This window comes from Pleurodeles waltl, chromosome 8 (assembly GCF_031143425.1).
Source record: "Pleurodeles waltl isolate 20211129_DDA chromosome 8, aPleWal1.hap1.20221129, whole genome shotgun sequence".
Classification (NCBI taxonomy): domain Eukaryota; kingdom Metazoa; phylum Chordata; class Amphibia; order Caudata; family Salamandridae; genus Pleurodeles; species Pleurodeles waltl.
In genome coordinates, this window is record NC_090447.1 from 348,559,158 (window position 1) to 348,584,651 (window position 25,494).

The following is a 25,494-nucleotide window of genomic DNA, read 5'->3' on the forward strand; positions in this document are numbered from 1 at the left end:
AGGATGTTATCTTCAATTTTAACCGATATGTTGCCCCAACTTTCTAATTTATTATTGCCTGGTATATGTCAGTGTGCACTAGCTTAAGGTTCTCAGTTGCTCAAGCTAGAAGTACATTAAAAAAAAAAAAAAAAATTAGGGACTGCCATCCCCTTTTCCATCTTATCTCTTTGCCTACTCTTCAAAGCACCTCATGGTAGAGATTAGCATCATATAAATTAGGATATCGCTCTATGTAGTTAGTAAGAAAAAGCAGGTTGAACCTTAACCGGCACAAGATAAAAAAAATCTTGGGTATAGTATCTTTTTAATTTTTTATTTTTAAGGACGATGATCTTTATAGCATTAATCTTACCTAAGCAGGAAACAAAATGAGAGTCCCCAGGTTTCTACATAGGTCTAAGTAATAGACGAGTAGTAAGCTTTGAGTAAATGCCAATACTGGTTTTATTCTTACCCTCAAGTACTAAGAGTGTGGCCTACTGCAAGGGATAATGCTCTCACCAGTTCCGCTTTACGGGTGTCAGATTTCAGGTTTTAGCGTACCCATATTAATTCTAGATCATCGGTGTCTTGAAAGTCTTTTAGTTTCCAATTAATGCAGGCAACAAGCTACCAAAGTGTCCCATGGTCAAAAAAGCATTAGGAGCAAACAGACAGCTTAAGCTCCTCATCTTATTGCAAGCCAACTGTTTCTCTAGATGGGCGCACAACATGTGATGGGTTCAATACTCAAGGCAAACAGAAAATATTGATTTAGTGGCAGCTCTATCTAGATCCTCTCACCAAATTTACCAACCCCATGGTATGCACAGAGTTTTATTCTCTGCAAGCAGCGTAATTCATTAAAAGCCAAAATTAGATGCACACTGGCTCATATACACTTCCAAAGGCAATTGAAAACATGGCTGCTTCCTGGGTGAGTGCACCACCCACATCCTGAGAACAAACACCAGAAAACAGTTGAATCCTCAAGCGCATTCCTCAGCTTACAACCCACAATTTGGAAATTACTCAACCAGCAAACTTCTTTGATATGGAGGTAAGCTAAAAAGGGCTGACATATGCTTTGCTATGGCATCATATAGTTATGTACTTGCATATATAAGCTATACACCCACGTTAATACAATGTCCATAATATGAAGAGGTAAGTGGAAAATTATAACTTGTACTGCTTAAATTAATTTAAGACATATCTGCTATGAGGGTTGTCCATGACCAGCACTGGACAGCCAAAAAAACTAATACCACCAAATGAACAGGTATGGAATACCTGAAGACAACTGTCAAACTTTGTTGGACAATTCAAATGATTTTAAAACACTCCACCACTGTGGGCCTAAGTATCTATACAATCCGATCACTTCTTTACATCTCACAAAGAAACACAGATAAGGGATAGCAACAAAAATGCTCATCCCAACAGATCTCTCCATTTCTCTCTTCATTCATCCATGCCAGCTCAGGACATCAACTGTATTCAAAATCTCAGATTGGCCAAACCAGTTCAGAAATACCATACAAGTAACTGCAGAGCTGTTCAAAGCTACCAGCTAAATGAAAACCATGAAACTGCATATCTGTTTCTCACACTTCATCATCCACCACACTGCTATGTGCTCTGTCCCTTTACACGATAACCGTACCTTAGAGGTCATCACCCATGGCATGGAAACACTTCCCACATAGTAGAAAGACAACATACTTCCAACCACACCATCAACACAGTGTAGCGTGCTACTCATGTAGGCAAGCACTTCAGTGTCCTGCATAAGCATGAAAGTGCTATATAAATTTTGCAACACAATAATATAGTCGTAGTTGGCCATTATAATTTTGCAAAGTCAAGGCATAAAGACAGAGGTCCTCAGTATTTTATTTCCTTAAGAAAGACCAGTCCACTTGGTTGAAGGCATTATCAGTGTTCCAGAGACACCAAAATTGCTGGTATTTGTTTTTGTTTTTCTCCTCGCCTTTTTTGACCAACTGAAACACCTCCTAAAATCATAAGCCAGACAAACCCAGATGAATCAGACTTCATACTAGGCAAAATTCATAGGGTCCTAACCCAGTTTCAGATATCACTGTCACACTTCTACCTCAGCCATAGAATGCAAGAGGAATTCATCTTTTTAACTACTATGGACATAAGTGTCCTTAATCACAATTGACTCAAAACCTTCGAAGAACAAGTTACTTACCTTCGGTAACGCTTTTTCTGGTGGATACAATAGCTACCTGTGGATTCCTCACCTTATGAATTCATCCTTGCGCCAGCATCCAACGGAAAGTCTTCTTCCTAGCTCTCCACGTCGACGAGAACGTCACAACTGCACGGCTCCACGTAACTCTGTCTGACGTCACCGTGCCAATAAGAGGTCCTCGCCAGCGTGCTGACGTCAGTTTCACCCATTTTTTACTTGCCTTTGAGGCGAACAGGTGAGAACCGACTATCACAATAACTCCAATAAATACATATATACATAAAACCCTCATGATGCAACATAATCAAAAACCATCATTTATATATACACAGGAAAAAATATCAATATACACCTATATCCGTACAACCACATATCCTAGTGCAAACAGACAGGCAACGGGGATGCGGGTGGGAACTGTGAGGAATCCACAGGTAGCTATTGTATCTACCAGAAAAAGCGTTAAAGAAGGTAAGTAACTTGTTCTTCTGATGGATGCAAACTACCTGTGGATTCCTCACCTCATGAATAGAGTCCAAAAGCAGTACCGCACTCTGAGGTGGGTGCCTGTCTGATTACACCAAGAAATCCTGTAAAACAAATCGTGCAAAATGGCCGTCCCTCCAAACCTCAGCATCCAAGCAGTAATGCTTAGCGAAAGTGTGGAGGGACGCCCAAGTTGCCCCCTTACAAATGTCCACCACCGGGACTACCCTTGCCAGGGCCGAAGTGGCTGACTTAGCCCTGGTGAAGTGGGCCCTGATACCCTCAGGAGGAACTTTCTTTAACAGTGAGTAGCAAACCTTTATACAAAGAATGACCCACCTGGAGATTGTTCTTTTATGGACTGCTCTGCCCTTCCGCTGACCAACATACCCCACGAACAGCCGATCCTTCAGGCGAAAGTCTTTCGTCCTCTTAATATAAAAACTAAGAACCCTTCTAGGGTCCAACTGATGGAGTCTCTCTTACTCTTTAGAGGGGTCGGAAGGAGGGTAGAAAGAGGGAAGGCTAATAGTTTGCCCCATACGGAAAGGAGTGACAACTTTTGGCAGGAAAGCTGCCCTGGTTTTCAGTACCAGTTTATCAGGGGAAAAACAAGGTAAAGGGGCTTTTACGGAAAGGGCTTGAAACTCCCCAACCCCCCTAGGAGAGGTTATAGCAATAAGGAATACAGTCTTAAGAACCAAATACCTTAAAGGACATGAATGCATGGGCTCGAACGGTGAACCCATCAGAAATGTTAAAACAAGATTTAAATACCACTGAGGCATGTGAAAGGGCATGGGGGTGAAACTTATTAAGCAAGCCCTTAATAAACCTATTTACAATCGGAGATTTAAATAAAGAGGGCTGGTCCAGGAGACAAAGAAAAGCCGATAGAGCGGCCAAATAACCTTTCGCTGTAGCTACTGAACAGCCTTTCTTTGCTGAATCAAGAGCAAATAACAAAACATCGGAAAGGTGGGATTTCAAAGGATCTTTCTGTTTCTCTACACACCAAATAACAAATGTAGCCCACCTACTGGCATAAATGGATTTAGTGGAGTGTCGCCTGGACGATAGAATAACATCCGGTGGGAGAGAAAAAGAACTCAGGTTGCCCATTCAATCTCCAGGCATGAAGGTGCAGGCTCTGGAGGTGGGGGTGTAGAACCTGCCCTCTGCGACTGCGAGAGGTCTGTCCTGAGCGGGAGACGGAGCGGAGGGCACCTTGAGAGTTGCAGAAGGTCTGTGTACCACACCCTTCTCGGCCAATCCGGTGCCACCAAGATGACTTGGGCCCTGTCTTGGCGAATCTTCCTCAGGACCCGAGGAATCAAGGGTATGGGGGGAAACTCGTAAAGCAACTAGCCGTCCCAGGGTTTTTGAAACACGTCCCCCAACGCTCCTTACAACGGATACTGGAGACTGCAGAAAGACGGGCAGTGCGCATTCTCCTGAGTGGCGAATAGATCTACCTGCGGAGACCCCCACATCTCGAAGATGTACCGGACTAGGTCTGGATGGAGACGCCACTCGTGATCGGCCAAGAAGTGCCGACTGAGACTGTCTGCATGTACGTTCAGAACCTCGGCCAAATGATTTGCTATCAAGCAAATCTGATTATCCTGAACCCAGGACCAGAGCCGCAGAGCTTCTCTGCAGAGAAGGTACAACCCTTCTCCTCCCTGCTTGTTTACGTACCACATCGCGGTAGTGTTGTCCGTGAGGACTTGAACCGACTGACCGCGAAGGGAAGGGAGGAAGGCCTTGAGAGCCAGACGTATCGACCGCAGCTCCAACAGATTGATATGAAACATCTGTTCCGCCGCAGACCAATGACCCTTGATCTCCAGATCCCCCAGATGAGCCCCCCACCCTAGAGTGGAGGCATCCGTAACAACTGTGGCCACTGGAGGTGGTAGTGAGAACGGCCTTCCTTGGGAAAGGTTGCCGTCCACTGCCCACCATTGGAGATCCGCTGCAGTGTCCCTGGAGATCTTTATCGAATCCTCGAGATCCCTTTTGTGCTGAAACCACTGCCTGCGGAGGCACCACTGAAGAGCCCTCATAAGCCAGCGCACATGAGTGACCAACAGAATGCAAAAAGCAAACAGACCAAGCAGGCGTAAGACCTTGAGGACCGGAACGACCACTCCATTTCGAAACATTGGAATCAGCGCCTGAATGTCCTGAATCCGCTGAGGTGGAGGGTAGGCCCGATACAATGTTGTATCCAGTACTGTCCCTATGAACAGGAGGCATTGAGAGGGCTCCAGGTGAGACTTGGGGACGTTTACCGAAAACCCCAGATCGAACGACAAATGGGTTGTCACCTGCAGGTGATGCAGCACCAGCCCTGGAGACTTGGCTTTGACCAACCAATCGTCCAGGTAAGGGAATACCGCTTGTGGCAGTGGGGTGGCGATAAGGACTAGAATACTCGGGTGGTTTTAAAATGTGATGTTTTTTTTTTAGTTCCTTAAAGAAATTAACTAATGTGCATTATTTATATGAGTTTTGGCTCTCCGTATTAACTTGTCTCTTTTTCTTCCCAGATTTTCCCCTTGACCGGCGTAGATGTTCTCCGTGGGATTCTCCAATGTACCGGAAAACAAGAGGAATGGAGAAGTGGGTAAGTGTGGGGTTTTTGTAACTAAACGGTCAGTATTAACACAACAAGAGGGAAAAAGGAGCGCGAGTGAGAGAGAGAGAGAGAGAGAGAGAGAGAGAGAGAGAGAGAGAGATTTGTATCCCCTGGGAAATGATGAAGAACGTGGTAGTTAGCATGCACAGGACGAGTCACCTAGGGTGTTTTTGTGGTGATAGGTCTTTGTCTCTGGTGTTCTTAATTTATAGTGCTCTTATTTCTTCCCTCGTAGTGCTCTTAGTATTTTAGTCTCAGGTTTCTTTTATCTATATTGTTCCTTCAAGGTCTTTTCTCCTTCTTTTTATCATTATCCTCCTCCTCCTCCTTTTTCTCTACCTTCCCCCTCCCTCCTCGTATTCTCACTCCTCTTCCCCCCTCCCGGTGTCCCTTTTCCCTTTAACCAAAAAGTGTCCTTTAGATAGGACCGTACCTTTTTAAGCCACGTCACTCCTGGGACGTGGCGGAACTCTTGTTTTTCCGAATTCCTCTCGGTCGCACTCCGAGCTTGGTTCCTCAGACTTCTCTTCTGCTCCGGTCCTCGTTTTCGGTCTCCGGTCGTCAGTTCAGCGTCTTCTCTCCCTTGTCAGCGTCTTTCTCTTCCTCGTCCTCCTCCTGTGCGTGCAGTCCGTCAGCGCTTCCTACCTTTTCGGGAACCCGGATTTCCAGGTTCCCTGAGCTGTCAGTGACATGGTCGTTACGGAGACGCCCGGGCGGGGCGTTCTCAGGGAGAGCGGCTCGGAACTCTGCTCCCGATTCCGCTGTGGGAGTAGCCGGTACTTCCGTCAGCCGGCTACACCGCTATTCCCTTCCGCCTGAGATGTGCTGCAACCACCAACATCACCTTTGTGAAGGCTCAAGGTGCTGAAGTAAGCCCAAACAGAAGGACCGCAAACTGGTAATGTTGCGACCCCACCACAAACCGGAGATACTTCATGTGCGACTTGAGTATAGGGATATGAAAGTACACATCCTGCAAGTCGACAGACACCATCCAATCCTATTCGTTCAACGCCATAAGTACCTGCGCTAGAGTCAGCATTTTGAATTTCTCCTGCTTGAGGAACCAATTCAAAATCCTCAGGTCTAGGATCAGCCTAAGGCGACCGTCCTTCTTGGGGATCAGGAAATATCTTGAACAACCCTGACCCCTTTCCTGCTCCGGAACAAACTATTGCACCCTTTGATAACATAGCCAGAACCTCCTGTTGCAACAACAGAAGACTGTCCTCTGAACAAAATGAGGGACTGGGGAGGGAGGGAGGAGGGAACTCCTGAAAGGGGAGAGCATATCATTTTTCCACAATATTCAACACCCAGGAGTCTGCTGTTATCAACTCCCACTTGTGGAGAAAAAGACTAAGCCTTCCCCCTACAGGAGAGGCATGTTCGATAAAGTGGGGAAAACTAGGGCTGCTTCCCCTGCTGTTGTACACCAGAGGAAGAGGATGACGAAGAAGGATGCTGCTGGACTGCCCCTCTAGCTCTAGCCCTCCCACACCCTCAAAAGGGTCGATAAGATGGATTGGCAGGCTGTTGGGCCGAGTACTGGGGCCTCCGAAAAACCGCCCCACGACCAAAACCTCTGAACCTGCGAAAAGACCTATAAGGGGCAGCAGGGGTAGCCTGTAAGCTTAAGGACTTTGCTGTAGCTCGGCTCTCCATAAAACGTTCAAGGGCATAGTCAGCTTCCTCCCCAAACAGCCTTTCACCATCGAAGGGCAAGTCTAGTAAGGTGGTCTGTACATCTGAGGAGAATCCTGAGGACCTCAGCCACGCGTGCCTCCTTGTAGCAACAGATGTCCCCATCGCCCTAGCAACTGAGTCTGTTGTATCAAGGCCAGATTGTATAATCTGCTGCGCTGCAGTCTGTGCATCCGAAAAGTGTGTTCCAAAAGGCCTCTGTGCCTCCTGTGGCAGATCCCCGACCATAGCCTTGGCTGAATCCATAAGGGCATGGACATACCTGTCCAGCACACAGGTAACGGTCGCAGCCCTAAGCGCCATGCTGCAAGACGAAAAGATCTTTTTTGCAGACTGCTCCATTCATTTGGACTCCCTATCCGATGGGGCCACAGGGAACGAACCAGGAGCAGACTTTGTGGAGCAAGACGCTTGAGCCACTAAACTCTCCGGGGTTGGATGACGTGACAGGAACCAAGGATCCCCGGGTGCTCCCCTATGATTCCTTGCCACAGCTCTATTAACAGCCAGAGACGAAACTGGTTTCCTTCACAAGTCCATAATAGGCTCCAACAATGCCTCGTTGAAGGGCAGCAAAGGATCAGCTGAAGATGTAGAGGGATGCAGCACCTCAGTTAGCAGATTTGTCTTTACCTCTGCTGCAGATAAAGGCAGGTCTAAATAGTCCGCTGCCTTTCTAATGACCGAGTGGAATGACGCTGCCTCCTCCGTAAACTCCCACGGAGATTAAATGTCCCATTTCGGGGAAGTATCCAGCCCAGTGGCTGACCCCAATCCTTGGTATTCCTCCAAAGGCTCCATAAGCTCACCCTCTTCCAACTGCCGGTATTCTTCTTCTTCAAGGAGACGCAAGGCCTTTCTCTGAGATCTTAAGCGGGATTTTAACCTCGGCATCGACATCGAATCCACCGACGCCAAAGCGACCGCTTCCGAATCCCGACCAGGCACAGAAGATGTATGGATCCGAGCATCACTCGGACCCGGCGCAGACACGGACTCCAACAGCGCCTTCTTCGGAGTCGGTTGGCATGCAGGTAATGGAGCCAGCTGGCCAGGGGAGAGCATTGGCGTCTGCTGACGCGGAGATGGCAACAGCGCCACGGATCTAGATGGTGACGCCATACCTCGAGGAGACATCAGCGTAGACCCGGCACCCTCAACCGGGCCAAACAGCTGGAGAGCCCAGTGAAAAAGCTAATGGTCCCGTAGGACCCGCTGGTGCACCAGCAGGGGCCATAGCCTGGAAAACAGCATACATGGCATTTAAAAATGCCGCCGGACCCGCTCCCGGAGCCGGGAAAGCAGGATATCTCTGATCTTGATCCTGCTGCTGCACATCAGGCTCTTGCGGCCCCCGTGAAAACTGAGGGCTATGAGGAGCCACCTCAGACTGACGGCGCTGGAGATACTTCTGGACTCTGGGGCTGCGGAGTCACAGAAGGGCTCACCTCCCAATTACTTTGACATCTAGCAGATGGAGACCTCGACCTCGATCGGCTCCGTGAGTCATGATGGTGCCATGAGTCATGACGACGCCTCTTCTTCGGCCTCCTGGAAGAAGCGTGAGATGAAGCCCTCTTGTGGCCCCTCTTCTTAGCCTTTGCTAAGAAAAGCTTGGCCTCTCTTTCTTTAAGTGCCTTTGGATTCATACTCTGGCACGATCCTCACCCTTCGACATCTTGCTCAGAGCTAAGACACCAAAGGCAGTTCTCATGCGGATCAGTGACCAACATCCTACCGCCACATTCATTACAAGGCTTGAAACACGATTTTCTCAGGGTAGACATTGTAACTAACAAAGATACACACTATCCAACGAGCCAGGAAAAAATCATTGGCGTTGAAGGCACGTAAAAAAGGAAACTGACGTCAGCACGCCGGCGAGGACCTCTTATTGGCATAGTGACGTCAGACGGAGTCGTGTGGAGCCGTGCAATTGTGACGTCTTCGTCGACGTGGAGAGCTAGGAAGACGACTTTCCGTCGGATGCTGGCGCAAGGATGAAATTATAAGGTGAGGAATCCACAGGTAGTTTGTTCCATCAGAAAATACCATTTAGTTTAGGTAATTCCTATTAGGGATTGGAAAATTAGTTAAAATAAATATTTAAAATCTATCTGCAGGTGAAAATTATGTTTAAGACACTATGACAACGGGCTTCCAGTAGCTTCAGTAATTAATTTATAAGGTAGCTTCTTTCAACTTAGACCTATTCTTGATACTGCACTCCACTGCAAGTTATGTTCTTCTATTGTTGTTGGATGCAAAAATAAACAATAAAGTAAAAAAAAAAAAATCTTTGACACCTTAGGACATGTATGGAATGAGTCTTCCTTTTCGTTTCTAACATCATAATGCTGTCATCACATTGTGTATGATGAGATTGACCAGCTTACAAAATTCTAAAATGAGGAGCTGCAGCTTTACCCTACATGCAGTGGTTTTATTAGGTGCCACAATTTCTGTTTTTGTATTTAATGCACTCTTATTGTAAGTGTTGTCTTAGGCAGCATACCACAAGTGTAGTAAACTGACAAAATGCATTTTAAAAACAAGAATGCCACCCATTTGGGCATATTTTAAGTTGATTTGGTCGGTGGAAAACCATTTAAAATTCTTGCAAGATATGTTTTTGGATCTCACATATACAAAGCTATTCTAGGATATTGCACAAAGAAGAATATATTTGATCTTTGATGGGTATCAGAGAAGGCAATGGAGAGCAAAGGTTGGAAAACCTAGCAATCATCAGATGTCACATAAGTACAATAACACCCAGAAAAGAAAAGAAAAAGGAAAAAAAAAAAATAATTCCAGACAAAATATAACCTTTAATGAAGGCACGTGTATTCAGGAGCTTTGTTCAGTGAGCAGAAATTAACATTTCCTTCCCAACAGGTATGGTGGGATAGTAAAGCTAACCGATTTTTTTTTTTTTTTTTTTTTTTTTTAGGAGGAGGGATCATTTTTGCATCATGACACGGTATAGACTGCGGAGGACAATCCATTGATGTCCTTTACACTACCTTTCTGCTGCAAAGGACACCAATGGACCATCCTAAGTTTATGAAACGAATATGCTTCTGTTTAAAATACCTGCAGTATTTTCTTTTCAGAAATCAAACTTGGGACACAAGGGAACAGTTTCCCTCACATCTTGGGTTTGATCTAATTTTGTGTTTTGTCACGTCAGCGCAAAAAAGCGAGCTAACGTCACAGTAAAACAAAAGAGAAAGCAGACAGAGTTAACGTGCGGTCTGATTTCACTTTTCTGTGGTGTCCAGGTACATAACTCTGGAAACCTATTAAACCCAGACATTTTTGAAACCACAGATTCAGGGGTCTCCTGCCTGGTGTAGACCCTGAGAATTCCACTATGTTTTCTAACCCACAATGCTCTACAAACATCAAACTTTGCCTGAAATCACATATTTTCCTCACATATCTGTGATGGAAGGATGCAGAATTTGCAGGGGACACAGAAATTTTCTACCACCCACTGCTCACACACTTATCGCAATAAAAGTAGTACCCCACTTGTGTGGCTTGGCCTAGCATCTGTAACACAAAAGGCCCCATAACGCACCAAGAAGAAATCAGCAATAAGGACAGCTGTCGAATTTGGGCATGGGCTCAGTGATCACCCAGGGAAATCTACCACGTCCAAATCTTTCTTGAAATTAGACGTCCAGGGTAATGTGCCTTGTGCGGATCCAACGTTGTCTTATACGCAATGCTCTGGAAATCTCTAGTTCAGAAATTGTGGATTTGCCTTGCAGGGAATTGTGGATAAGAAAACACTGCGGAATCCACGTTAGACACACCACCATCCACCTCTCACCCCACCCCCAAAAGCGAATGTCCAATTTTCATAAATGGCTGCCAGGCCTAGTTATTGCAGCTACACGTGTTGCTGACTTCTTCTCTTATGTTTTGGGGCCTTCTGTGGAGCAGGGCTATGCTCGGCCACACAAGCGGGACACCTTTACCAAGATTAATTCAGTTGTGGATCGTCATAGCTTTTGTAGTTTGTCAAAAAAATCTGTTAAGAGAATAACTGGGCATTATATGAAAGGATGAAGGTAGGAGCGAAAATACAGATTTGGTTCATGGAGGTTGTGGAGGACTAAACAATGTCAACTGGGACTGAGACAAGGACTAGGATTTCCAGGTCATACAGAAACAGTTCACTAACCATAAAAGCAGAAAGGGTGCTTCCAGAACAATTTACTAAGTAAAGTGGCAGAAACAAGTTGTCTCACAAAAGCTTAGTGGGACTGTTAATGTTCACTGTTAAAGTTCAATCAGTTGAGATTCCTGCGCCATTGTTTTGTTGCCCAATCTCTTATGTTTCCTTCCTCTTGTAACTATTTATCTGGAGAAAGGATTCTGTGTTAGTGTTGGACCGGCTCCCCAGTGTCCAGTCACGCTTCTATCAACAATCTCTCCTGCTGCTCCAGATTTAGGAAAAGAGTTAGGAAAAAAGTTTCCAGGTAATTCTGTGTTCATTAGTAGCATTTCCAACCAGCGCATAAGGTTAACCTTTGTCAACAGTTTTCCTCACTATCCATAATAATCACACATATTTTATTACTGTGTGTGCTTGAATTACTAGACACCTGCACTGGTCCACTGGTTTGAGTGTTACCACTGCTGCTGCCTTTTCCTACCAGTAGTAAGTGTTATTCCAAATATTCTTGCGAAGACAGTTCTGAGTGTTTCTTCTTTAACCTACCTACCCCCCCCATCCCCAGCCCCATTTCTCCTCCCAAGATCACATCTTATTTTTTATTAGTTTCTTATTTTGTAGGCAGACAGATAACTCTCGGTGGAGACTGGTAGATTCCCACTAAAAGCCTGTACTAAAAACCTCAGTTGCAACCTTCACATTTAGTGGCACTCTGAATGCTTTTCTCTTATTGCTCATTAACTAAGCATCAACTGAATGAAAAATAAATAAAATCAACAGAAACGGGTTGTCAAGAAAAGCTGTGCATATATGAATTGTACCCATAAATTAGCTTCACAGCGAACCCTGGAATACACACAATGTCATGCAATTGTGAGGATGTTTTTACAGAAGGTTTTTTTCCACTACTCACAATCAAGTTACTTAAAAAGTCATTATCTATAGTGCAGAGCAGATCTCTTTTTGTAGCTTTTGTCATTTAAGGGAAGCAATCTGTGTGGAAAAGTGTTTTTAGGAACGTAAGCAGCTTTCCAAACTGGATTTCAAATCTGTGCGGAATCTGAGTGATAAAATTATTTTTAGGGACCTATACAATAGTAAGTTTCCAGACAGGAGCTGTAACCTTTTTTTTGCAGGGTTCCTGAGAAACACTAGATGCCACTATGCAGCACTACATACGCTTCCATCTGCCCCGGAAGGTAAGGAGTATAAATGCATATAATCCACACCACAGAGCCCAATGTCAGTTTCTTGCTTGACTCTTTCTGCACGCATTGAGCACACAACTATTATTAGTACCAGGGTGCAGATCTCCAACTTAGGACTTTTTTTTAGATGGTAAAAAGAGACCATTTCAAAGAATGGGGAGGTGGTGGAGCAGTGGGGAACCTGCTCTTAGATAGAGAATCCACCATAAGGCTATTACTGAAGGTAAGTAATTTGTTCTTCTGATAGAAGTTTCTAACTGCGGATTCCTCACTTTTATATAATAGATACAAAAGCAATACCTCCCGAAGGGTCTGTGGAGAGGGCTCAGACTAGAAAATACAGATGGACGGAACAATAATATACCCTTTACATAGATCAGAGTTGCCAAGGAAGTAGTGTTTCATGATCATAGGCACTGACAACCCACGTCGTGGCCTGACAGATTGTGGAAAGGCACCCTGCATGCCAATTCAGTGGTTGATGCCTTAGCTCTAATGGAATGCACTCTGGAAGGTGGACGTGTGATGGACTGTAACGTGACAAAGAGTCACAATATTTTGAGCAAGAGGGCTGCCAGAGTCTTTGCATCAGTTTGACCAGAAAGGAAGTTGGTGTAGGGCGGTTGTAATGATAGAGCCTGGAGTTCATTGAAGCGACAATCAGATGCGGTCATAATAAGGAATGCAGTCTTTAAGGTCAGAAGACACAATGAGCAGGTGTGCATCAACTCAAAAATTGAGTACACATGAGAATAGTTAAGACGAAGTTAAGGTCCCACTGTGGAATTACAAACTATTTGGGAGGGAACGTGTGTCAAATCCTTAAAATACATCACAGCAAGTGATTTACACAAGGGTGGTTGGTCTAGAACGTATTAAAAGGCCGAAAGGAATGACAAATAACCTTTAATAGGGATCATTACAAGGTCTTGCTGGGCCAAAGACAAAACCAACATTAAAACAACCAACAGTCTGGCCTTGTAAAGGCTCAGTCTTGACGCTTTCACACAAGCCAAAAATAAGTTCAAAACCCAGCATAAATGGGCTTTGTAGATAATCGACTGGTAGCAAGAACAAGAATGACATTCACACCCTCAGTCTCTAAGCAGTGAGGTGTAGATTGAGTAGGTTAAGGTGCAGAACCATGACCTACAGCCGTGACAAAAGATCCTTTAAAAGTGTGAACTAGATCGAGGCATAGACACTTTTGTGGCCCTATCAGGAGCTACTATTATGACTTCAGCCTGGTCATTTCTGAACTTCTTCAGAGTTTGGGACAAGAGAGGCAGGAATGCAAACATAACTGTAGTGCTCCACTTTAGCCAGAATACATCTCCTAGTGAGATTTTTTATCAGAACTCCAATGCACAAAGGTTTTGACACATGCTTGTTCTTGAAAGTGGGGAAAAGATCTAACCACAGTTCCATACACTGCCGTAAGATGCCCTCTACTACACCTCAGGATGCATACGCCATTCGTGATCCAACAGGAGCCCTCGGCCGAGTTTGTCCATCATGGTGTTCCAGGATCCCACCAGGTCGTTACACCTGACAACTCCAGTGGCACAGAGCTTGCGCCTGAGTCTGCCCTGCTTGTTGGTGGTGTTTTTCAGGAGAACCTGTACCAGCCTTCTCTTAATGTATGCAAGGATGGCCTTCTTGTTGAGGGATCCACTGGGAATTCAGATTCCACTGAAGGGCCCACAAATGCCCCTGGCAGAAGAGTAAAAGATCAGAAGCTTCAGAGCAGTTCTCACTATGATCCAGGAACATGGTTGGAACATCAGGCTCCAAGCCGGAATGCCGGGACTCAATGCAACGGAGGGAAGGTACTAAACTGCAGCATGACCAAGAAGCAACGAAGAATGAGTCAGGAACAACCTTGGCTCACTGACTGAGAAACCCAATGATGTCAGTAGGTTTACTGATGTCTGGAGGTGGTGCCTGACTGACCATTTGCAGCCTACCTTCGACAGCCATTCGTTGAAGCAGAGGAAAACTAGTAACCCAAAATTTAAAAAAGGACAGCAACCACCACAATCACTTCTGTGAACAGCTAATGTGCATTTTGTTAAGCCGAAGTGGAGCATGCTAACTGAAAAAGTTCTTGGCTTTCATTGATACGTAGGTAAAAACTGATAGACTGCAGGAAGGGCATATGAAAACACACATCTGGCAATACCAAGGCTACAATCCAGTCACTTGCATTCAGGGCAGACAGAACCTGGTATGTTTGATCATTTCAAATTCGTCCTTCCATAAGAAGGCATGCAGAGGACAAAGCTTTATGATAGGATGAAAGCCTTTATCCTTCTTTGGCATGAGAAACTAGCAAGTTTAACAACTCATCACTGTTATTGAGTTCAGAAACATCTCAATGGCTCCTCTGGAGAGTGAAACTTGAACCTCTTACATTAGAAAGGACAGGTGCTGTTCTGAGGGCCATTCTGATATGGGCAGAATGTAAGGAACTGAAGGTGATAGCCATGCTGAATGATTTGTAGGATCCCACCTGTGGGATGTGATCGATCGTCACCATGGAAGAAAGTACTGGATCCTACCTCATATATGGTGGTTGTGCACCACTAATTGCAAGCTAAGGCAGCTTGGAGGTTGTTGCTGCAGGGAAAGGGGGCGGGGAGGAGGGGGAAGCTACGTGGACAGATGCACTTGACCTGCATGTTATCTGCCAGATCCATGTCCCAGACAACAAAAGGATTTGAGTGACTGAAGAGAGGCTGAGTAGAAGGGCAACCCTTGAACAGCCTCAGAATTTACTAAACTGGTGAGGAAATGGTTTGGCAGTGGTCGAAAAACCCAGAGAACGTGCAGGGGCCCTGTGGTGTCCCCCAGGGCTCATACGCAAGCCCCAAGCTCTTCAACGCATATATGACCTTGCTGGCCAACATCGGCAGATCCCACGGTCTCAACATAAATTCCTACGCAGACAACATCCTAGTCATCCTCTCACTCACCGACGAACCTTCCACCACCAAAAACAACTTCCACAGATGCAGGACAAGCATCGCTGACAGGATGAGAACAACTGTCCGCATCTGAAAATGGACAAGATGGAAGTACTGATCTTTGGCAACAGCAGCAACACATGGAAGGACTCCTGGTGGCCATCAGACCTAGGACCCCGCACCCACTCCCTCCGACCATGCAAGAGACCTCAGAATCATCATTGAGAACAAGCTCAACGTGAAATCACAGATCAACGCCGTCTGCTCAGCCTGCTTCCTCACTTTGCGCATACTATGTAAGATCTTCAAGTGGCTACCCCAACCCACAAGATGCACTATGACACAGGCCCTCATCACAAGCCGACTGGACTATTGCAATGCCCTCTATGTAGGAATCACCGCACACCTACAGAGAAATCAGACTATACAGAACGCCACAGCCAGATTCCTCCTCTGCCTTCCCCAACGAACCCACATCACATCCCGAATCAGGCAACTTCACTGTTTCCCCATACAGAAGAGATGCCAATTCAAGCTGCTGACCCACGTACTTAAGGCTCTACACAAACAAGGACCTGCATAAACTAACCACCACCTGAACTTCCACCAGCCGTCAATAAGACTATGTTCTCTCTCCCTTTCACTTGCCCATATTCCTCACATCTACTGAGGCAGAAGTGGAGGATGCTGCTTCTCTCACATCGCAGCAAAAGCCTGGAACAGCCTCCCCACGCACCTGCTGACCATCACCTCAATTCCGGAATTCCAAGTAACCCTCAAGACCTGGCTGTTTGAATAAACCTCCGGGGCCTGCAAGCGCCTGAATAACCTATCGGGGTGATAAGCCACACTTTATAATTCCTGACTGACTGTTTGACTCTCCTTAAAGCGTTTCTAAGGTACAGTCAGCTTTGTCATCTAAAAGGTATGAGCCACTAAAAGGTATATCCATAAGGAAAGCCTGAAGAACTCCTGAGAAAACTGTGGAACGTATTCAAGCACATCGACTGAGCACCACAATGGTGCCAACTGCTTACGATAGGCAATCAGTTTCAAAGTCAGTACTAATCATGTATTGGACCGCATTTTGAACATCTTGAATGGTCTGAGCCAAGGAGCCTCTAACCTATGTTTGATTCACAAAATTCTCTGGAGTAGGATGGCATGTAAGCAAACTAAAGGCACCTCTGCCTAATAACCGGTAGGCAGAAACAGGGTTAAGACTAACTGTTCATTTTGTTGTCATTAAGGACTTTAATGAACAGAAGCAAGGGCTAAGGGTCAGACTTCTGATTCAGTACTGTATTCTTCAACTGTTCCATGAAGGTGGGCCAGACACAGATCTTTGAGCAGAGTCGAAAGTTTCTACTGGAGTCTGAACTGAACCTGTGAATGGTCCAAGGAGTTCAAATGCAACCAGGAAGGATCCAACAGCGGTAATCCGACTAAGGGGTATTATTGCTTCATGGGGTCCGAAGGTGAACCAGAGGAAGCCCTAACCGTGGCAAAGATACGCAGCAAGGAATCAACCTAATGGAGCCTGGGAAGCTCTGATTCAACTGCAGGATCAGCTCCTCAAATGGAGAATGGGAGCAAAATCGATAAGCAACTTCACGTGCCTCACTATTCTCTTTTGAGAGTGGCAGGATGGGGTAGAGTCTTGGTTCATTTCATGTTTCTGCCTGGACTTCAACTTAATCCAGTATTCTGACCACTAAACACTTCACACCAATGGGATTGTGAGTGACAGGGGGTGAGCTCCATCTACTTTGAGTAAGAGAAGAACTTACTAGAGGCCCATGACTATTTCCTACGTTTAAACAACGCAAATTCTGGATCGCATTCGGATGCATGAGGGCACACTCATTGCACAACTTGGACTCGTGCCTCATGCCCAAACACCAAAGACATCTCCTGGGGCTGCATGACTGACATCTGATTTCTAAAGTCGCAGCATGGTTAGAAACCTGTAGTTCTGTGAGTGGATAATGTTCCCTTGCACAGTGGATTTCTTTTTGGAGTCATTGAATGACCCCCAAAAGTGTAAGATGCTCCAGAGCCCCATTCAAAGACACAAAAAGAAAGAAACTGACATTGGTGTGCAGAGGTGGCACTTATATGCGGTTCCGCACCGTCTCTCCAAGTTGGGGCAAAGTCTACGTAGGGCCATATGGCACAACCTAGTGCACACAGGAGTACTGCTATCAAAAGCATCCTAACTCAATCTGGTGTCTGGGGAATATTCTTAAGGTGAGGAATCTGTGGCCAGAAGAAACCATCAAATTCCTATACTTTCCCCTTGTGAGTCTGATCTTCCAAAGGCTGTTCAGGGTGGAGAAGGTACAACTTCAAAAGTTTGTTAAAAAAAACAACATAAGTGGGACAGTTAACACTAATGGAATGTAAAGAGTAGAAACAATCTACAGTCCATCGGATTAGACACAAGATAATGAAATATGACATTTATGCTACAATAAACTTCAGTAAGCACACACAAAAAATTACCTGTGCAGCCCAAATATTGTCAAGATCTTGCAGTGTGAGAGCTTTTTCTTTGATAACAAAACGTAAAATCTTCTCCAGCTTTTCCACGTACTGAGGTTGATGAAGACTGTCTCTCAGCACAATAGACAAAATATTATTTTGCTGGATCCATTCCTAAAAGTGAGAAAAAGGAATTGTTCCATCAACTTAAGTCAAAGAGCAATGAAAGCACAATGAAGTACACAACTGTAATTTATGAAGTCTTACATTGATTTGTACTATTTACTTTGATGTTTAATCATTTCATCATCAGTGAAAAGGGGATCCTCAGGATGAAAACTATAACAAGACCACATTATAGCCACTATTATAGTCATGAAACGAATTGTAAAGACTTTTGCTTCTAGAAAAACAATCAAGTTAAAGAAGGGCGGGGTCAATAGGCACAAGACAATGCACACATAGTAAACAGCTGCATATTATGAGCAGGATGTGTTTCAGCAATATTACTAAAGTGGGAGAGCAATCATGGGTAGTTTTATTGGGCAGGGTGGAGTCTCATGGCACTTGGATAATATTCCTATTGTAAATCAGACCCTTATAAGTTAGGGCTAAGTTGAGAATTGTATGCTAGATTGTGTATTTTAGGGGGACAGTTTAGATTACAAGTGGGCCCGCTGTTTTTTTATACCTCTGTCACGTCTTGTCCATAGAAAGCACTGTGTCATGAGCTTGGCTTTGAGGTTAACAAAATGAACACAGAAACAGTGGTAGAAGATTTTAGTCATAACATAAATCCTTTATTGGTGGTGCCTTACTAATCTTAGAAATCGCCGTGATTTGGCAGGTGGTTTCACCATGTGAAAAATGCTACCCCTCTGCTGGCAACTGATTAACCACATTAGGAAGAAAAGGATTTTCTTTAAAGTTTTTCTTATGGAAATTATGATAAGTGCTCCAGAAACTAAAATGAGGACAGTTTCTATAAATTCACAACTACTTTCCTCAGCCATTTAAAAAAAAAAAAAAAAAAAAAAAAAAAGATCTTGCTAATGGATTATATGTCTCATTTAAATAGCATCAATAGGTTGTATATTAACTGCTCAGAGTGCTCTTTCAGCTTCACTACAACTCTAATAAACAATGATAATGATATATGGGATAAAGTATCCCATTTGTACATTATAGGGAATACTTCAGGTCACAACACACCAAGTGTCTTTTTTGATCACCGAACTCCAACATGACTTTTAATATGCTTATAATGTAAAGAATATGTTAGCGCATATAATATGTAGATCTCTTGCACCCTACGCGGATATGATGCACCATGTCATGTGACATCTTATGCCAACCCTGACTGGTTAGCCAAGATCACTTTTATTCTGGTATTCCGTATGTTGAAATCAAAACTACATACTCCAAAATGCAATCTGCTGCAAGTTAAAAAAGCAGGATATGCTGTAGATTTCACACAAGGCATGGGTCATTTTAGCAGATTGCAGGAGCTTTCCCTCAGAAAAGAGGAAAGTTGGAAAGCAGCCTGTAACACCATCTTTAAAGAGACCAGTTATCTTACAAACTGCTGCTACATACAAATAGTAACTGGGCTCCCTTGCACCAACTTCCTTTAGGCTTAGCAAAGGTAGTGTGCTTCTTGATCATAGCAACATTACCAGTTGCATTTAGTTACTTACTACAAGCCATACGGTGCATCTATTTTTTAAAGGCACCTTCTGGCGTCAGAACGTGCCTGCAAAAAGAAAAGAAAACAATGTAGAATATATTAAGATTACACACACACATACATATAACAATATTCTATATTCATAACAAAAGAATGGCAGACTAGAATGTCATGTTGCTAGAATGGGAATTGTTGAACACAAATCATTTCCCATTTAGATGACTTCATTACATTAACCAGAGGTTTTATTTTGCGATTAAAAAAATATGGTAAGTGCTGTAGAACGCTAAAATTATATATTGTTTGTCAATTCACAAACATTTTCCTTACTCATGTCAGAAACAGTCTGGAATGCTGAGCAAAACACTTTCAAAAGCAGCTGCAGTCTGTCGGTTGATTCCCCAATGCTCTACTTTTGCTTCACCAGAGAATCTTAATGAATTACTAGAGTGCCAAAATTGTATATTCATCAAAAAAATGGACGCCATGTTGCTGTAGATGAGCTGTTGAATTTAAAGCCTTTCATATCATATCAAGCAGTCTGGAGTAAATGAGCCTTCCAGTATAAATGTAGCAAAACCAGCTAATTAGAAAGGTGAGAGGAATTTACGTTTTTAGGTCATTTATGAAAATTTATTTTCAAAGGCCTAAAAAGTATAACAAAAGTATTAAATGCTGAGATTCACAATCTAAGGAAAGTCTTGCAACAGGATGAGGATCTTTGCAGGTCTATTCTTTGGTACAGCTTTCAAGAACCATCCTAGCCACCACCCTGAGGGTGCTCGCTCCTCCTCATTTCAAGTCATAACAGCCTCTTTTAATAACAGCTTTGGCTTATGTCACATCCATGACACACACATTACATATTAGAAGATACCACACAGATCCCTGCCCAAGTCCAGAATCCCTTCTCCACAACTTTTTCATTAGATTATCTACACTCTCTGGTACTTAGTACCTCCTTAATTTTGAAATCCTACCTTTTTGGTAGACTTGGCTTTTTAACCATTCATGTTTAAGTACGATAATGGATTTATTTTTTTATAGGTGCAGGAAATTATTTACAGACTGACCTTATATATAAAACGAACATGTGTTATGGTGGGTACAGAAACACTTTGAATCTGTTGCTTTTTTTTTTTAAACATGTACTATTTGATTGTTTATATTTTCTGTAATTTCTTTCTTAAGGAGTTTCATAGCCTTGCATGAACATGCACTGGCTGGAAATATTTGTAATGAGAGTCAAACATAAGGAAATTATTTAAATACATATGTATTGTCTATAAATAGTTTGTTCTGCATACCTTATAAACGACTACATTCAATGATGATGAATTAGGACATATTTGAAAATAAGTAGCATTGTAAATCGGACTGATCAACAAGGTTAGTATTTTAAAACGGTCAAAATTGTCATGTCTACACACGAATAGGAACACTTAAAAATGTTTATAAAAACAGTACAACATTTTGGGAACTTGCAGTAACAGATAAGAACTATTTTTATTTACATATAAAGTCTCATCGCAGGAAAGTAGGCAGTTCTAAAGCTGATTTGTTCAGCAGCATATCTATCCGTAAGGATACATTTTGTTATCTAGCTTAAAACGTATTTATTAGGGTTCTTCCCAGGCACCTGTTAGGGGGAAGAGGGGCATAGTGATAAGTGGGTTGATGCTTTAATACTGCTCATCTCGGGTAGTAGCTATGAATCTCCTGGGAAGCTGGGAGTCAAACAGAATCCAGCATTTTGATAGGACTCGCCAGTCTTAATATTTGTGATTAGTAATTATGTGCACCGGTTTCTATCACTGTTACTACAAATAGTACCATTTTTTTTTTTTAAACCCTTAGTTCTGTCAATGTAGTATAAAAAAAGTCTTAACACCTAGAGTGAGTGAAGCCCTGTCTGTAACTGTTTGTAGAAGGGGAAAATGGTAGGTAAACGATTTGAATGATATAGAATAGGGACACAATCTTAGGCGTAATGTGAGGACCACTCTGTCCTTGTGTGCTTGAATAAACGGCTCTACCACTAAAAGTTTACAGCTAGCTACCCGTGCGTTGTTTTCCCCCGACCCAATCATGCCACCACACTAACGAATAAAAGAAAAAATTTCCATGCCTGTTGTTTTAGACTCACAGGTGACATCATTCTGCAAGAATCAAAAATAGGTGGCAGAATAAGCAATACATTAAGCCATCACTGGATCCAAAGTTCTATCTGCTCCCCATTCCATAAGAAGAAAAAAGGGGTCATCACTCATTTAGAAAAAGTCTTGCCTCAATATCCTAGAAACTTTCAATGACAGCAATGGGAGATGGCTAATTAAAAAAGTTAAGAACAACCAAGTTATCTTTTACATAGTCAATATTTAAGCACTGACGGCAGATTAATTTTTTCAAATAACTCACGATTCTGGCATTACTGCAAGTGACTTCAGCCTTCCTTTAGGCCAGACACTAAGTAGGTTCTCTTTCTGCATCTACAGGCCGAACAAGTCACACAAACAAATGAAACATCTAGGTTAACAGTTTAACTCAAACAGTATCTGAAGATTACAGAACTCCACAGGGAGCAAGAATACCTTATACTCGCACCCACACAACTCAATATCCACAATAGTATCTTGACAACATACATTAAGATCCCCACAACTGAACCAATACTAATATCTGAACATGTGTGTGTCAACATGGAACTTTAGATATCTCACAATACTTCTAGAGAAAAACCAGTGGAGAATAAACTAAGAGATCATTTCTAAGACAAAGCTCAGCAATAAAATTGATACTGCCGTCACAAACTTTTTCAAGGAAAATGTTTCAGAATACATCCGTACTGAAGCCCTTTGGTAAGCTACGTAAGTGACAATCGCAAGTGTGAGCAATAAAACAATGGCAGCCAGGAACAATTCCACAAACAAAAGATTAAATGAGCTTGAATCATAAACACTAAAGAAAAGATCTTATACAGAACATTGAATCCTGACTATTTACATAACTTTAAACAATTGACATGAAAATAACAACAACATTAACAATTGTGTCCACACTTGGATCCAACACAACAAAGTGAAAATTGAAAGAATCGCACAAAGCAGACAGAATGCTAGCAAATTATCCTACACATATTGCTTAGAACCTACTGAAATATTTTAGTTATTCCAGGATTATTACTCTGAGTTAAATAACCCACAAACACCCACTAACCACACTAAACATCTAAAATACCTAGATAAAATACATAACCATGACTCCATGACCGCAAGAATGTCCCACACATACAAAAATCATTGCTTCAAAGATCCAAGCTGCAATCAACTCATTAAAATTCAGAAAAGCTCCCATACCCAATGGCATTCTGGCAAGCTTTAATAAAATACTCCAAGATGTCCTAATACAACATATGGAATCACTATACAAACACTTTGTAACATCTGGCAAAATCCTAGGCTCTGCCTCCGAGGCAACATTCTCAGTCATGCATAAAGGAAGGAGAAACACAGGTAACAAATTACAGACTTGTTTTCTTACTAAATGCAGATTGTTGATATGTATGGTAAAGTCCTAGGCCGTGAGAGCGGGGAATGTTCTTCCTGGATTGATCCACTGCACCCAAATCGGTTTTGTTAAAGGCAAACTTGCATCGGATATTAGGATTTTTTTGGCATGTAACTGAAAAAGGTGAAAAACTTTCCTCCTCCTCAACGGCCCTGGTTCTGTAGGCAGTGAAAATTTCATAATGCTTCTTGATCCTTCCTGCATGTAGTCATCGACAAGCTGCATGTGGGCAACCACTTAATATGCATGGTTTTTGCCCTATATTACCGACCTTCAGCTTGAATACAAGTTAACAAAATCACTCCAATAAAATACACTTACCTCAAGGAACCAGGCAGGGTTGTCCTCTATCCCCACTACTATTCCCCTTGGCCACTGAACCACTAATGGCAGCAATAGGAGCGAATACAACCATCCCCAGCATCGCCTTTAAGAAGGACACATATAAAGCTGGTGCATATACAGACAACGTCCTAATCTTTTCACAAAATGCAGACGCGCAGCTAACGGCAATCCCAGACACAATATCCCTCTATTCAGAAGTTTTGGGATACTGCTTGAAACTAAAATCTTTCCTCTCATTAACCTTGATCTATCTTCTATAGTTACCAAAAACAAATTAAAGTGGCAGTCAAACCAAATCAAATACATTTAAATTGCATTCCAAGGTAACAAGGACAAAATCAAAATATAACACCCTTACTCTATAATTAAATAATAGTACCTGGGCCCTTCAAACCCTAAGCAAAAACTTGAATAACAAAATTCAAGGCTCACAAATCACTCTGGGGTAAAAAAACAATACAAAGATAGATGACAGCTCCCCCATATGGCCCAGTTGGGCAGAAAAAGACCTTCAGTATATCCAAGACCTCCACTTGCCAAAAATACCCAACACGTTTGCTCAGCTGCAAACACACAACTTAAGTACCTTGGACTTCTACAAATTACTAAAATTAAAGGTTGTGCTACACAAAATCAAGGGACCACACAAATCTGACCTCATTCATATGATTACAAAAATATCTTCCTAACCACATGTGGGGGCCGTAATACACAGTATATCAAAGTTCAACAACATTAATAAGGAACTCAGAGTAGCAATTAAAAGCAAATGGAAAGAGACCTCTATGACAATTACTCACACAACCCCCCTCACCCCCTGAGGACCCATGGAAAATTATATGAAAACTCCCCCTCAAAACTAAAGTCTTCCCCATATTATCCCAATGCAAACTATGGACTCTCCATAAGGAATTCTTGACATCCGAGAAACTCACCCATAGAATCAGATCATTTCCGGAACTGCCACAAGGCCTTTTGCTCACTGACACATATGCTCTTTGAATGCTAATTGCTTGACAAGTTGTGGTCAGAAATCACATGAACCCGTAAAGATAAATTTCAAACCATTTTCAACCTAAACTATCATGTGGTTACCCTGGACCCGGTTCCTCAAACTTCCTCCAAAGCTAAGTTCTAATGCCTTGATCTTCTGTTAACTGTAGCAACCAAAAATGTACTCTGTGAATGGAAATCATGTCAGAGTATATCACAACATACTTCATGGGCCTAGGTTTGCTTCATGAGAATCGCTGACAATTCAGTAACCAACAAACACTTTCACCCTCCATCCTCACACAGGCTTAGGAAAAACCTGATCTATAAAGCCAAAAGATAAAATCCCCACGAATACAGCCAAAGGATATATTCGTACATGTATGTAATGTTACCCCAAAATCAGGTTGTTTAACACAAATATCCCTCTCCTTTACACAAATTAGGGAACAGACTGGAATTATTATTCCACCCCAACCACCATTCTTTATTTTTCTCCTACCTCTTCCACCTTCTTTTCGATTCCTCTTCTATTTGTTTTCTTCCCCACTCAAGAGTCAACAACAATACTTACCACACATTCACTATGCTTCCACATGATCTCGGATTATCTTAATTAATGTATTCGTCTGTCGCCTGTTCTGAATGTATTGTGTTTTGTAAATATCTCAGAATTTTATCAGCAAAAAATGACAGTTGTAAGCTTGAAAACAAACAATGGCATTGTATTCATCTTGTGTACATGTTCTTCTCCCTTTACTCCACTAAGGAAAAAAAAAAAAAATCTTTTGAAAAGGAGAAAAAAAGTTTCCAGTTCTCCAACACTCTAAATATATGTGATTGCATAAGGAACTTCACTTCATATGAAACCCAGTAATGACCAAGAGTTTTACAGCTCAACATGTAGACACATGAGACATGTAACAGCAATGTTGAGGTTAACAGGAAAGGACAGGTAGCACTTTGGGAGGAGTCACTTTTTTAAAAGTTATTCCATAAGAACAAGATACTTACCTTC

General features: G+C 42.9%; 1 protein-coding gene across 4 annotated transcripts in view; it reads right to left on the reverse strand.

The window, feature by feature from the left end:
* Positions 1 to 25,494, reverse strand: part of USP9X (ubiquitin specific peptidase 9 X-linked) — a 1,493,361-nt gene that overhangs the window by 1,126,570 nt on the left and 341,297 nt on the right. For all 4 annotated transcript variants that reach the window (XM_069204214.1, XM_069204212.1, XM_069204215.1 and 1 more), the window contains exon 10: positions 17,906 to 18,058. In XM_069204214.1, coding sequence (XP_069060315.1) covers positions 17,906 to 18,058 — 153 coding nt within the window. The remainder of the gene's footprint in view (positions 1 to 17,905; positions 18,059 to 25,494) is intronic.